At 40.9% G+C, this 14777-nt stretch overlaps 2 protein-coding genes across 2 annotated transcripts; both read left to right on the top strand.

The window, feature by feature from the left end:
- Positions 1-328: 328 nt before the first annotated feature.
- riok2 (RIO kinase 2 (yeast)) lies at positions 329-7030 on the top strand. The gene is made up of 10 exons (XM_084054167.1): positions 329-506; positions 1427-1565; positions 1649-1765; positions 2343-2518; positions 2648-2736; positions 3528-3719; positions 3828-3920; positions 4040-4483; positions 5136-5235; positions 6520-7030. Exons 1-10 carry the CDS (start codon positions 441-443, stop codon positions 6679-6681), a joined length of 1578 nt encoding a protein of 525 aa, XP_083910293.1. The 5' UTR covers positions 329-440; the 3' UTR covers positions 6682-7030.
- A 1330-nt stretch (positions 7031-8360) lies between these two features.
- LOC311043391 (protein limb expression 1 homolog) lies at positions 8361-14095 on the top strand. The gene is made up of 6 exons (XM_084054617.1): positions 8361-8480; positions 9312-9517; positions 9860-10000; positions 10146-10241; positions 12588-12665; positions 13314-14095. The coding sequence occupies exons 1-6, from the start codon at positions 8405-8407 to the stop codon at positions 13773-13775; spliced, it is 1059 nt and encodes a 352-aa protein (XP_083910743.1). The 5' UTR covers positions 8361-8404; the 3' UTR covers positions 13776-14095.
- The last annotated feature ends 682 nt before the right edge of the window (positions 14096-14777 follow it).

Genomic DNA, 14777 nt, shown 5'->3' with positions numbered 1-14777 from the left:
TTTCTAAGGTGTACTTGCTTATTTAGGCTTGCTTCCAATTGTTTTTATTATTATTTAAACCAGTGGTTCTCTAGTGGTTCTCAAATATTTTCATGAAAATGTTTTGTAACAGCGAGGATTTGTGGTGTTAGAATGTTTAAAAAAAAATATTCAAAATATTCCACATTTTATTACAAGAGTTTTAGAAAATAACTGATCTACAAGCTCACAACGCGCCTTGATCGTCTATTTTCAAATAGCCAATAAAGTGCTCTGGGTGGCTTCTTCTGGACTTGTTTTCAAAGAACTGGCTGCTTATTTCTCTCACGTAATCTGGCAACGCTGAACACTGGTCACTTCCGCTCAGCCATTCCCTTCCGCCGTGCACATGTGTTTACTAAACTAAAATCCATTTTTTTCTCTATTCACGTTTATTAGATTTGCACCAGAACAGAATAAATATGGGTAAATTAAACGTGGTCGTCCTGAGGTACTTGACACGAGACGACTTCCGCGTCCTCACAGCGGTAAGTGATTATTACAGACAGTCGGTTGACTTGGTTGGTCAGGCGGCGAATTACTGTACGGAGCTCCAGTGTGTCTTGTGTCTCAGCTCATATCATCGTTTTGTATTATTGTACCTGTATTGTATCATTGTAGCTACGTTACTTTATGTAGTGTATGTTGCTATATCAGGGGTGGGCAGAATATTTCCCCAGGGGGCCATGGCATACTGACTTCGATAAAATGAGTGAGGGGCCACACATTGGACACATTGAAACCTCAAACACATGGTGCAGAATTATTATTATTTTACAGCTGTACTGTACCACTCACATTATCAAACACATTGCATTATGATAATGCAATGTGTTTGATATATTATGTTATAAATTCATTGAGACATACATCCGTTTTTCTGACCAATTTGTTTGCACCTTTTAAAGGGTCAAATAAGGGAATCACGTGACGTTGATTCGCTTCCCCTATTCGCTCATACTAGTCTGGGACATAGGCAGACTGTTTCTGTCACATTATAAACATTTAACATTTGAGTACATATGGATGGAATGCAGGTATGTGCTCTATTGGTACATATTAACCAATTATTAATTGGAGTCAATTTCAATGAATTCCTCTCAAAACCAGGCATTAACATAAAATGGTGCCTTTTTGTACATTTTTGGGGGTCATTTTGTTTTTCTTTGAGGACTTCGAGGGCCGGAATGAGATGGTCAAAGGGCCGGTATGGCCCCCAGGCCGTAGTTCGCGGGGCGTATGTTGCCCATCAAGATGCTAGATGAAACAGTCAGTGAGAGGGGTTTTTAACATGGTGTGGTATGGCTGGGTACAGTTTTATTTTAATGGTTGTACTCATAACGGTCAGTGACTTACATAGTCTGTGTCAGATTACATTCAGTTCAAAGATCTATTCCTCCTCATGCAGGTTGAGATGGGGATGAAGAACCATGAGATCGTTCCAGTGGCTCTCGTGGCCTCTATCGCCAGCCTCAAACATGGAGGCTGCAACAAGATCCTCAGAGAGCTAGTGAAGCACAAACTTGTGGCTTATGAACGTAACAAAAGTAAGTAAATATCTCACATGTTGAAAGGCGAAGATTGTACATACATGTAGCCCAAAGTTCTAATGGAGTTGTATTAATTTCAGTGGGGCAGGGCTACAGGCTGGTCTATGGAGGGTATGACTACCTAGCCCTGAAGACCTTCTGCTCAAGAGAAGTGTTGCTCTCTGTTGGCAATCAGATGGGTGTGGGGAAAGAGTCAGGTAAAAAAAAAAAAAGCAGAACTAGAATGTACACAACACATACAATCACAGATATTACATTTGGATGATTGTAGCTTGATTAGAGAACATTTCCTGTGACTTGACATTCACTGATTCAAGTTCCTTAACGAGGTGGGGAAAGTGAACTAAATGTCACCACATTCAATCATAAATTTGTATAAAGTGGTTATGAGGTGAAACACTTAACCCCTAAATGTTCCAACAGAGCTAAGAGTTAATGATGCTAGTTTTCAGGTATAAATGTCATTTTGTCTATTCCTTGCAAACAACTACAATCCTAAGGCTAGACCGCACCAATGCAACTACCGTAGTCGCAAGTTCGCAACTCCTTGCAACAAAGCAGTTATACGGCCAGTCCACACCAATGCAACTCCTTGCAATTACCATTGAGGATAATGATTGCAAGTAGTTGCAATGAGTTGCATTGGTGTGGACTGTATTGCTGTAAGTGCCAATTAAGTTTTGGTCAATTAGTTAAATTGAATAATCCACAGCCCAAAAAAACATGCATAAAACATGTTTACACACACATTTGATTACATCTGCATCCCTGTAGATATATATATCGTGGCTAGCCCAGAAGGGGACCAGTATGCCCTCAAGCTTCACAGATTGGGGCGAACCTCCTTCAGGAACCTGAAGAACAAGAGAGATTACCACAAACACAGGAAGAACATGTCCTGGCTTTACCTCTCTCGCCTCTCTGCCATGAAGGAGTTTGCCTACATGAAGGTATCTATGATATATGTGTCTTATCATGATCCAACACGACAACATGACTTTGGTGCAAGATACCTTCCTGATGTTGGTTTATAAAGTAATAAGATGAAGTAATCTTTGTCATGTCATTATTTCTCCCAGGCATTGTATGAACGTGGCTTTCCTGTACCCAAGCCTGTGGACTATAACAGACATGCTGTAGTGATGGAACTCATCAATGGATATCCACTGTGTGTAATAAGCCATTTCAGTTGCCACTATAATCATTTATGATTGTCTTCCCCCACTCCTTTGTCATTACTGTTTGTGTTTTTCTTTCTTATTTGTAAGAAAGTAGATTGTATTATGTAATGCACCTACTGTATAAGTTTTGAATCCTTTTTGTTTTCTTATTTCTTTGTAAAGCAGTTTGGTAGAGGATTGTGTTGTGTACTTACCTTGTCATAATGTAACTACGGTAGTCCAATTGGCAAGATATCTTGCTCTGTTGCACTGTTGATTATAAATAATAAATAATCCAAAAATAGTCTCCTCAGTGACTTAAAATATAAATTGAAACAACTCTCAAAGGCACTCATTTAGCACATAAACAAACGCAAACAAAATATGCAGTGTAACTTTATAAAACCCAACACAGCATTTGTTTTTAATAAAAATGTCAATTTCATGTTTATTTTACTATTTGAAGATTCTGATTTGCGGGTGCATCCCGGGTGTTCTTCCTAATAAAAATGATAAAATGAATAGGAAGGTGACATTTGTATTAAATACAGTACAGTTTTGTGATAGATAGATATTGGCAGAATCAGCATTGTTTGGAAGTCAATGAAGAGACTATTTTTGGATGATAAAATAGATGTCTCACCAATTAGACTAGTTATATTATGGCAAGGTAAGAACACAACCCAAACCTATACCAAAGTGTTCTTGTGCTTTAACACCTGTCTTATGAAAGTACTACATTTATGAAGATTATTGATGTTGCTTTATCTTGGTGACATTTTTGTCCTATATCTGTCAGATGTCAGATTCGTGAGCTGCAAGACCCACCTGCTCTCTACAATGAGGTCATGGAGCTGATAGTCAAACTGGCCAATCATGGCCTGATTCATGGTGACTTTAATGAGTTCAACCTGATGGTGGATGACCAGGACCATGCAACCATGATTGACTTCCCTCAGATGGTGTCCACCTCACACACCAACGCTGAATGGTCAGTCCTCCTCTCTCATACACTATTGTCAGTGTTATTGCCATAATAACTTCGGGAGACGTACAGTATTTGTGTACAGGTAGTTGATTTCTTGAATCTTTGCCATAGGTACTTTGACAGAGATGTAAAATGTGTCCGAGATTTCTTTCTGAGACGATACAATTATGAGAGTGAGCTCTACCCAACCTTCAAAGACATCAGGTGACATCACACATCTATATTCAACTGTCTTCTGTCTTATCAATTTGTAAAACAAATAAGTGTTGTGTAATTCAATCAAATTGACCCCTGGTATTACTATTCACTGCATATTCCTGCAGCCGGTCTTGCTCTCTAGATGTGGAGATTGCAGCCAGCGGATTCACCAAAGATCTGGAGAGAGACGCCACTTTGTTACACCCAGCAGGACCCGAGGAAGAGGAGGATGAGGAGGATGACGATGAAGAAGAAAGCGAGGACAAGGAGGCAGGAGAAGAGGAAGGACAGATTGAACATGTGAACATGGAGGAATACAACCATACGATGCTGGAGCTGGAAGGGCTGAAAGTCAGTGAGCCTCAGGCAGACTCTCAGTATGTGTCTGAACATCAGGATGAGGCAGAAGAATGTGTAACCAGGGAAGAAGAACAACATGATACTGGAACTGTGTTATTGGCTGGAAGTGATGGAGAGGGAGAGATGCAGGAAGAGGAGAATGAAACAAATGATGTTTGCCCGGAGCTTGTGGAACTGTCCACCTCCAATAAAGAGTTCAAACCCTTCAGGTAATGTAATGATCTGTTGAATATCAAAATTAGAGGAAGGCCATTTGATGGTGCTTCTTATGCCTGGGTCCACATGGCACTGTACTGTACAAGGTACACAAGACCACTACTCAATTCTGGTCATTTTGAACCTGTCGTGCCCACAGTCATATTTTGCAAAACTAAGATTTTCCTATACGTTTCGGCCTCTTATCCAAGCTCACAAAATATATCATTTTATAAATGTATTTTATAGTGAACATGTCTTTAAAATATCATTTTCTGTGGAGCCATGTAAAAAATAGCTCAATTTGTGTGTCTATTGTTGCTTTTTGTAATGGACATGTGCCTGGAAACAACAATAATAATGGCAGATATTGCCGGGTCATTATGTTTGGTTAGCACTGTTGGGACTAATTACAAGTTTATAATTTGCATTGTTGCATGGACTGCACCTCTTCACTGGCGAGCAAAGGCATCTGCTCTGCACCCAGTATTACTTAGTCCATCGCGGTTTAATATCCAGATACAGATAGTATTTTAATGCAAGGTGTGAATGTGGCATTAGAATCCAGTTCATTACAATGAATAGATTTTATTTGTCACAAAATGTACCATAATAATCGCCATATTTAATAAACACAATATATTCTTCGGTGTGTTTCCCCTGCAGAGACTCAGACAGCCTTCTACACATCGCTGAACACAGACGAAGGAGAACAGACAGCGAGGCCACAGCAGGCAGCGTAGGAAGCTGCTCTACCATACCACCGGTTTGTACATTTTACACTCTGAGGCCAAAAGATTTGTCCAGAACTCCCCAGGTTTTATGTACCCTGCTTACAACCCTAACCTAACCTTTTTGGGGGTAAGCGGGGAACTTAGAACCCGGGGAACATAGGGATGACCCCCAAATAGCTACACATGATCTCTGGAGTCATGTGATGAACATGTATCATACCATTTATTTACCGTAGCCACAGCAGCTGGAATATCACAGTCCATATTTGTCATGTACTGCTCTCCCCGTTAATGTGCTGTTATACGAAGCACAAACAGACATCCAACAAAGACGGTCAATGCACTAAACACTTCGAGAAACAGAAAACATACTATTAATGTTCAAATCATATGTAATGCATCCATCATCCATTTATTTTTAGTGACTCCTAATGCCTTTATTGTATGAGCAATATTGACCTGGCCTGGCAGAGACCTAGTTAGTTTTCTTTTTATTCCTGAACTTGTTATGGCCTTCAATTTGTACAAATGTCACCATTCCACTGCACCTGTTTAAGCTCTGCTTCATCCTTCAAACAAAAAATGTGACTAGAAGGCAGTCCCATTGGCTGGTTTCCTAATTATTTGCTGCCTTAGTAAATCAGACCTTAATTTAACTTACCTTGCAAGCGTAAATTGCATTTTGCACCAGTGGTGTACGTAAATCGGGCCCTGTATGTGTTCCGTCCTGTTGTAATTACAACATTGCTTCACTATTCACAGTTGCATTTTCTGTTCAGCAGCTGCAAAACAGTATAAGCTAAAACATTAGGGTTTTTGGGGTTGTTTTCTCGTTTTAATTATGAAAGAGATCCAGCAGCAGGCCGCCTCAGTTTTCACTTTGATAACTATCTATAGGTTCTATTTGGGCTTGACTTCCCAACCAAGGCACATCACATAAAGGTTTGAGTATACAACATCATGTGTCATTATGTGTAATTACTTACAGCAGTTGTGTTAGGAGAAATAAACCCAGATTGTCTTTTTATAGTAATTCAGTTGTACTAAGTGGGGGGTGAAAATATTCTAGGGGTAGGATCTTATAACCCCAGGAGAAGGTGATACAAAGGCACAATTAATGTCAATAATAGAATAAAAAAACTGATATGCTTGCCTACTGACTGCTTGGAAGTGTCTGATTGCTACTTTACCACTTTTCAGCAGAACCTGCATTTAAACTGCATTGGGTGTCTGGTCTTTAATGTTGCTGGTCTTATATACATTGATCATATACACATTTTTGTTTGAACTACATCTTTTGTGATTGTATATTATAGGAAGTAGTGCGCGAGAAGGTACGGAGGCAGCTGAACAAGCAGCAGAAGGCAGCACAGAGGAGACGTCTGCAGAAGGGGGAGGCTAATCTGGTGACCGATGCTAGGAGAGAGAACCAGGATAACATCAGGTCCAGTGTGGATAGCGCCTCCTTCTGGGGATAAAGGGGACTGCAGAGCAGTACTGAGATAAAGAAAAGAAAGTTGTCAACTGTGTGTTTGCCTGCTCAGCCCCTCCTTCTTGTGTAAACAACTCATGATGGGTTATTGCAATGAGGATATACCAACAAGACTCAGATATTATAAGTCGGTGATTAAAAAAACTAAACAGGCTACAGCTGTGATGAAGGACACAGCTGTAGACAACAAATTCAAGTGTGTGTACATTTCTGCAACTGTTAAGAAAAGTACTCAGTCTGGTATGCAGTTGACCTTCAATTAATGCTCACTATATAAGTAACATTGTAAATAACAACTTGACATACTAATCAAGTTGTATAATTGATAATAAAGCCTTTTGAATATGAAACATTTAATTTGTAATAGATTTCTTTCTAGTTTTTCTCCCCAAGTTCATGGTTAACCTTCTAAAGCCTATGCTTTGGTGATTTTTAAGCTTTTCGTTTTCTAAAGCGTTTTAGAAAATCTGTTATTTTCTGGAAGCGACAACAAAGTATAAATTAATTTGAAACCTGACAGGATGATTGATGTGAGTTAAGATTTTGAACAAGAATACAAGTTCCTTCCATTGAGAGCGTTCATCTGTGGTACTAGGCTCTGGTTCAAAGGTGACCCAACAATCAGACAAGTGTCTGAATGGATGGCTACATCCGCCCTCTAGGCAACCAATGAACTGAATAGAGTCACACATACAGACGGACACAAACACATCTGTGGGAGCATACATGCTCATGGTACACAATGTGTTCACCATAAGGTGCAGTTTGCTCCAGTTGGCCAGGAAATAGACACACCAATTTACCGTGCCTCACTGAGATATATACACACCATGAAGTGCATGTAATGTGAAGGACTTGGGGAGCAAAGAGACCACTCCTTTCTCAGCGTTTAGTTCATTAATGTGTAAGGGAATGGGAATTCAGACCGGAACAATAGCTATTCATACAAGGAGCCTGAATGGAGCTCAAACCCTGGGTCTGATGGCCTCAGACTAGGGTTTCGAGTCAACAGCATGGCTCCGTTCCACACCCCCCCAAGCCCTCATCTCTCACACACCCCATATTCAGACACAGTCATTGTCAGTCATTGGTCGGATGTCTGGATGCTGAAGATATTCTGTGTGAAAAACGTTTCACCCAGGCTGGACTTAGGTGCACATTTTCTTGTTTATTGTCAAAGGGTAAGTTCTGTGGCTCAACTGGGCAAGTTTGTGTATGTCTTTAACTGTCTGACTCTGTTCAGGGATTAGCCAGCTGCACAGCCTGAGGGGAGGGGTACAGCATTCCAGTGCCAGACCTCTGAGCGTGTGTGTGAGAGAGTGAGTCTGTGCATATATGCGTGCAAACTTGTGTGTAGAAAGAGTGAGGGGCCCTCTGAGTTAATTGGCAGTGCGGGTGACAAAGGTGGTCTGCTTCAGAGGAGAAAGCCTAGGGAGATGTTCACACAAGGGAGGAGGGGAGAAGGAGAGGGAGTTTTGGAGGGGAGAAAGGGAGAGTGAAGGGGCATTAGGATTTCAGGTTTGTTCCTTGTCGTGTTCCCGCCCGGAGCTCTGTGGACGATGAAGGCTGTTCTTTTTTAGGGTTGTGTTAAAGCTGCAACTGCTCTTACTTTGATAAAGCATGTTTGAGCTATACTGGATGAAATCTGTGAAAAATCTGGTCTGAGGCGTATTTGGTGAAACTTGGGGGTGAGCACTGGATGAAGAAGAATGAGTAGAGAGTTCATACTGGAGAACATGATGTCACACCTGTCAGAGAGGGAGATGGACACTGACCTCAAAGACCGTAAGTAGGCTAAATTAAAAAAAAATATATATATATATATATATATATATATATATTTGCAGGCATGTATTCTGCCAAACGGACAAAAGCTTCCTTTTAAGTGTTAACTATCCTGTACAGGCAAAGGCAAACTACTGAAAGCTTACATGATGATTTATTTTATTGCCTGTCATGTACGATACATCAATCCGGTAGCCTAACCTTCAGTCAATTCTCTTTCTCACTCTGAGGGCCACAGGAAGCTGCTAAATCTTTTTGGTGGGTCAGAAACTCTGGAAATGCTGATCTGTGCAGCCTTGTGACGGGGTGGTACCAGTACCTAATTCTACTTAAATAAACCATGTCTGGGAATGTTAATTTTATAGTTTAAAGAATGATTGTTTTACTTTCGTAGATCAACATTTATACACATTCATACACTCATGCCTGAAGGTGCAGTTCTCTGTAGAAAGAACTGTTTACTTCTAATAGTGTCACAGAAGAGCTTCAAATTCCTTTTATCTCCAGTATAACAATACCCTTGATGCACTCTGTGTCTGATTAAGATTAATTAATCACATACTGTACATTGCAATAGCGCTGTGCACTTCATTCCATTATGAAGAATCCCAGATGAACTCTGCATATGTTTGGCTCAAATCTTTTCAAAATGCAGACCTCATTTTCTGTTGTGGTGATGAATGCTTTAAGTAAAAAATTATTAGAATTTCAGATATCCAGATACTTCATAGTATGATCGTGTTGCTCCCTGAAAATACAGTGCGCAACAGTCATGCAACAAAGTATAGAATATGTTGGGCTAAACAACCATAACCTTTGTTTTCTATCCAGTGAATGTGGTGGCCATGCTCCATCACTTCTGGGAGCAGAGACAGGTGGGCCAGCTGAACAGATCACCCAGTGAATCCCAGGTTTCTGTGATGGATTCAGCCAGCCAGTCAGACAGCTTGTTGCTGTATGAATCTGCCCCTAGCCCTGGGCCGCCCTATGTCTGCTATGTCAGCCTACCTGGAGGAAGCTGCTTTGGAAACTACAAGGTGTGTCCTTTTGGAACTTCCTGAAAGAATGTCTTTACACAACAACACTCAGATTAAGCTTGCATGATCCTGGTAGATTTGCTATATCTCACACACTTTTAAGGTTTTTTTATACTGACCTTATGATACCTGACTGGCTTTGATGTTCTAATCTGAGTGATGAATTGATTTCTGATATCATGATAAGCTCTTATGCAGTCACCCACATTGTTCAAACCTTAACCCAGGAGCTTAAGCTCAACAACAGACCCAAAAGGTGTTTTGTGAAGTGAATGAGATAACAATAATCTTTTCCCTCCCTTTCATCTCTTCCTTCATATTCCTCCGTCTCTCCATGTGTAGGTGTGTGAGACTCAGGCAGAGGCCCGTAGAGATGCTGCTCGCGTTGCTTTGATGAACTCCCTGGTAAACGAGCTACCATCACGACGTATCACCCCTCAGTTTATCAGTCAGAGCCTGTGTCAGGCCTCCACAGACAGTGCTGTGAGTGTCAGCCAATGCAAACACGTAGCTTTAGCTCTGATTTCTTTAACCGAATGTTATCCTGCTGTAATTAAGAAAGCTAAGACGGATCGTATAACATGTGATCCTGATGAATAATATCTCCTGCCTCTCACTGTGCTTCTAGGCTTCTATAGAAGATGCATGTGACCCAAGCACCAGCATAGGAACCTACAGTCTGCTTCTAAGCTCCTACATGGGTCGGACCATGCTTCAGTTCCAGGTAGAACAAGATGAGAGTTATGTTGCAGGCAGCTCCTATTTGCCTCTTAGCTACTTTAAAAGATTGAGACTTTGTGGGGCGGGGGGGAGAAATTATGCCCATTTCTTTGCCCATATGGGCATGCCCATATATGGGCATAGTGGTCGGATTGGCGGTTCTGGACAACTGGATCTCCATATGCCTATATATGGGCGTATGGTTCGGATCGGCAGTTCTGGACAACCGCCTATCCGACCGACTACTACGTGAACTACAGATGGACACACGGACAGAAATTCCGTACATTCATAGTAGGATGTATGGCAAAAATAGATTCATTATTGTATATACATTAAATAAATAACAGAAGCTAGTAAGCCAAGCGTAGCCAAATTCTATCACATTCACAATTAACCTGTGTGGGAGGTAATTCCACTCTCTAGGCATGTAAACCTCTCCATTCCTTCATTTATTCCTTCTGTCAGAGTGTCTTGGTGTCAGACTATTTTAGACCTCTGGCTGTGGAAGGTGGTATGAAACACCTCATATTTCTACCTCCATGTAAATAATCATTTGTCAGCAGCAGGAGGGTTATTACTAGGAGGAAATGGCATCATTATCATTCCTGTGAAAGCAGGACATGTAGAGATGAAAAGGTTCCAAGTAATTCTCTCTCTCTCTCTGTCTGTCTCTCTCTATCTGTCTGTCTGTCTCACGCACGCATGCACGCACGCACAGACACATACAAACACCGACACTATCATGTGTGGACATATACCCATGGTAACATCACAGCCCTTTGGGGTGCAATAAATGCATTTTTCTTTAAATAGAGCTCATCAGTGTGCGAGCGTTTTTTAAATTATTTTATTTTGTTTAGTCTATTACTTTTAGCTCAGCACCTGCCCAACACATGGTGTGGATGTGCACGTCTTAGCTGTCTTTTGACATATACTGTACACATGCACCTACACTAATAAATACATACATACACATACGTACAGTCGTACATACCTTCGAGTGTGGAAACCTATTTATGCCATGGTGTGTGTACCCAGACCCACACCCACACTCATATGCACCTGTGTGTTCAGTAGTACATGGGTCACACCTGCACATGTGCTTGTATACACTGTTCATGTTCATATACAGAGTACAGACAGGTACACATGCTTTGTGAGTCAACCCAGTGGAACAGAATTGCTGACACCACAATGTAAAAACATCACTGCTGTAGGTGCCAGACAGTTTGGTAAACAAAGAGTCAGACAGGCAGGATCCTAAACAGACGAGGACAAGTACTACTGTACTGTACAGGCTGAAGACAGTGAGTGGCATCAGAGGTTGGGTAGAGTAGCCAAAAACTGAACTCAAGTAAAAGTATTGTTACTTTAAAATAATGATGACTCAAATAGAAGTAAAATAGTCCTCCAAATAATTACTTGAGGAAGAAAGTATCTAGTGAAAAGATTATTCACTGAGTTGCAAAGAAAGCAGTGCATAATGTACCTATTGTTTAGTCTGTCCACTCATTCTTCTGTGTGTGTAACCTCATGTCACCTGCTGGCACGGAGATATTCTGTGTGGTGTAACCGTGTGACTGGCTACATTTGATTGGTGAAACTGAGTCATGTGACAGAGCCAACGCAAATACTGCCAGTAAGCCTCTTTCTCTGAAGTCTCTCTGAGAGAATGAGATAAAAAAATAAAAAAAATCAGAATGTGTAAAAACATGGGTAGAAAGAAAGTTTCAAGATGAATGTAGCCAAATCATTTGAAAAATATGTATTTCACTCCTTTAATTTTGGCATGTTTTTCTTCTCAAATATACTTACTTACTACCCACCTCCGGGTAGCATGTACACAGAGGACTTTAACCTCAGACAATAAACGTGTCACATGTTCCATCTGTATGTGATTAGGTTAATCCATGTTAATCTTTAGCCTGTCTCTGTTTAACTCTGTAATAAATCATCTGTAACAGACGACAGCCGTTCAGCCAGACAGTGAATTCTAAGTCAGAGATAAGGCCTACCTGTTGCAGGAATATTTAGATTATTTTTAAAGTAATCATTCTGGTTATGGCTTCAATAAATATTCTCATAACACATGGTCTTTGTCAGGGGCGGTTACTCAATTCCTAATCTCTCAAGACAAATTCAGAGCCCCGCAGCTGATTCGAAGGGGGAAAAATGTTTTTTTTTCCTTTTGTTTGCAGATTGGTTCCCAGATTGCTCAATTCCTGGATGTTTGAGTTCAGAATCCAAATTAATCATGGTGTCAAACAAGACACCATGATTAATAATAATTTCTCTTTGTCCCACTTCTCTCACATTCTGTCTCTGCCTCTTTCTTTTTTCTCTGTAGGAAATGATGACCGTGTTCCAGTTGTTGCATTGGAACGGGACACTTAAAGCACTGAGGGAAAGGCAATGCTCTCGACAGGTACCATTGTCACCTTCATTCAACACTTCTTTAACCACTTTCAACCTGGCATCCCTAGTTTGGGCATGTCGTCATTGTCAATTTTCTTTCGAGAGTCTTCTAAAATAATTTGAAAATAGCAGATCTACAAGCTCAACACTAAGCTTGTAGATTTCTGTTGTCGCATAACACCGACGTATGATGATGTATAAAACTGGGTTTAACCACTTAAACCCCATATAGTCCCTCAGGGCTCTATACTAGTGTCTTTTCTGTTTTCGGATGCTGGGGTTTAAGCATCCGAAAACTGGGGTTTAAGTGGTTAACTCATCAGAATTAATGTCTCCCACTTTATGCGTTAGTGCACATTATAATGTATTCTAGGGGTTCTCAAAAAAGTGGGGTCCATGACTCCTTGAGGGGGGTTCCAAATTGACCCTTACAGGTCTGTAACTCTGAGAGTGTACAAATGGACCCAAATTGACCCAAATGGACCCTTATGGGTCTATCTGGGTCCATTTGTACACTCTCAGAGTTCCATTTTGTATACTCTCAGAGTTATGGGGGCCCTTGAAATGAAAAGGTTTGAGAACCACTGCTACATTCCTTCACAAAGCATTTGACTCTATTTTCTCTGCAACACGAATGCCCATTTCTCCTCTTCCTCAGAGTGTGATTGCCTATTACTCCCAACGAGGACTTGATGAGTACATGCGTAGCAGCATGGCTCTGGACTGGATGGGACGGGAGCAGAGGTCGCCTGGGCGACTGGGGGAAGAGCTGCAAGTGGCACAAAAGGAGCTGGTGTTGGCCCGGCGTCGAGGCACCGAGCTCCGTTTCTACAAGGAGAAAACTGAGATCCTCACCTTGGCTCTGAGCCAGGCATTCATACACCAGACACACGTGCACCTGAGTCAACCCCCGAGTCCCATATACCATTATGAGCAACGTCCTTTCCAGCAATTATCATGCCAGGATTCACTGACCCCACCCTGCAGTCCCTCGCCAAGCCTCCATGAAAGCACTAGGCACGCGGTCCGTCCAACCTCTGGCAAGCCAAAACTACTGCCTTCTTACAGCCCTGCACCCAGCCCAAAGCAAACCCATGTGCCTTTGATCAACCCTGAATAGTGACACAGGATGTGTTTGAAAAGTCAGCCAAAAGGCCTCCAACTGCTACTGGACTGGAGTGTTTTTTTTTGTTGCATCGAACAGCAACCAGAACACAACTTATCCTACAGACCAGAACAATACTGACCTGCTGTTTGTGTCCCAGACTGGTTTAGAGTTCTGGCCAGGGATAGTCATGTGATATTTGTGTACCATGTGAGATCTTGAATGTCACATTGCCATTACACACACTTATTTTTAGATAGCGTCTGAATAGACTGCTTTGTTAATATCTGGTTTGTATGTATCCAGGTTTTGAGAAAATGTATATCCTATACATCACTGAGTCGATCAATAGAGGCTTCACTCTGACTCAAGAAGAATAAACCTGGTGTCAGAATCAGAATAAATGTTATTGTCACATCACAGGTTTACAGGTGTAAAACAGTGGGTGAAATTCATTTTTGTGCAAGCTACGACCATGTTGTTATTTCCATAAAAGAGGAAAGGAAGTAGAAGGGGGGGGGGGGGGGGAGATAGAGAGGTAAAAAAATAAAAGAAAAAAAATCTGTCATATCTCCTTACTGCTGACAGTGTAAAAGAAAAAAGAAAGGCTAAATATTGATACATACAGGCTGATCAATAAACGGGCAGCTGTGGGTTTAAAGGAGGTTTTAAAGGGAAATTGTTTTTTACATTGTAAATAAATGTTTTGTTTTCTTACTCACAACTTGTATGTGTACTTATGTGATCAGAGTTAGAAATTGTAAACCAATATATTGCTAATTGGTCAAAATGTATATAAAAAAGATGTTTACACATAACATAAACTTGATTTTGACTTAATTTGTTGGTGAATTCAAAAGAATAGCCTGCCCTGTTCTGTTTTTGCCCAGACAAAATACTGCATTTTACTGAAAATGGTTTGAAGTATCAGCGGTCCTCACACTTTCAAACGTTTCAGTCATTGATTTGACATTGCACATTACATTATGACAGATACGGTTCAACCGGTTCAATTTA

The sequence above is a fragment of the Gymnoscopelus microlampas genome (genome assembly GCF_963454915.1).
Source record: "Gymnoscopelus microlampas genome assembly, chromosome: 4".
NCBI lineage: Eukaryota > Metazoa > Chordata > Actinopteri > Myctophiformes > Myctophidae > Gymnoscopelus > Gymnoscopelus microlampas.
The sequence above is the reverse complement of the archived record's forward strand: the minus strand, read 5'-3'. Positions and strand labels throughout refer to the sequence as shown.

Bases quoted from the DNA above. Each gene is read 5' to 3' on its own strand.
- riok2 (XM_084054167.1), top strand. From the start codon at position 441: ATGGGTAAATTAAACGTGGTCGTCCTGAGGTACTTGACACGAGACGAC. The intron at 1,566-1,648 runs GTAAGTAAATAT...TATTAATTTCAG, and splicing joins GGCTTATGAACGTAACAAAA to TGGGGCAGGGCTACAGGCTG. The intron at 5,236-6,519 runs GTTTGTACATTT...TGTATATTATAG, and splicing joins GCTGCTCTACCATACCACCG to GAAGTAGTGCGCGAGAAGGT.
- LOC311043391 (XM_084054617.1), top strand. From the start codon at position 8,405: ATGAGTAGAGAGTTCATACTGGAGAACATGATGTCACACCTGTCAGAG. The intron at 10,242-12,587 runs GTAGAACAAGAT...TTTTCTCTGTAG, and splicing joins GGACCATGCTTCAGTTCCAG to GAAATGATGACCGTGTTCCA. The intron at 12,666-13,313 runs GTACCATTGTCA...CCTCTTCCTCAG, and splicing joins AAAGGCAATGCTCTCGACAG to AGTGTGATTGCCTATTACTC.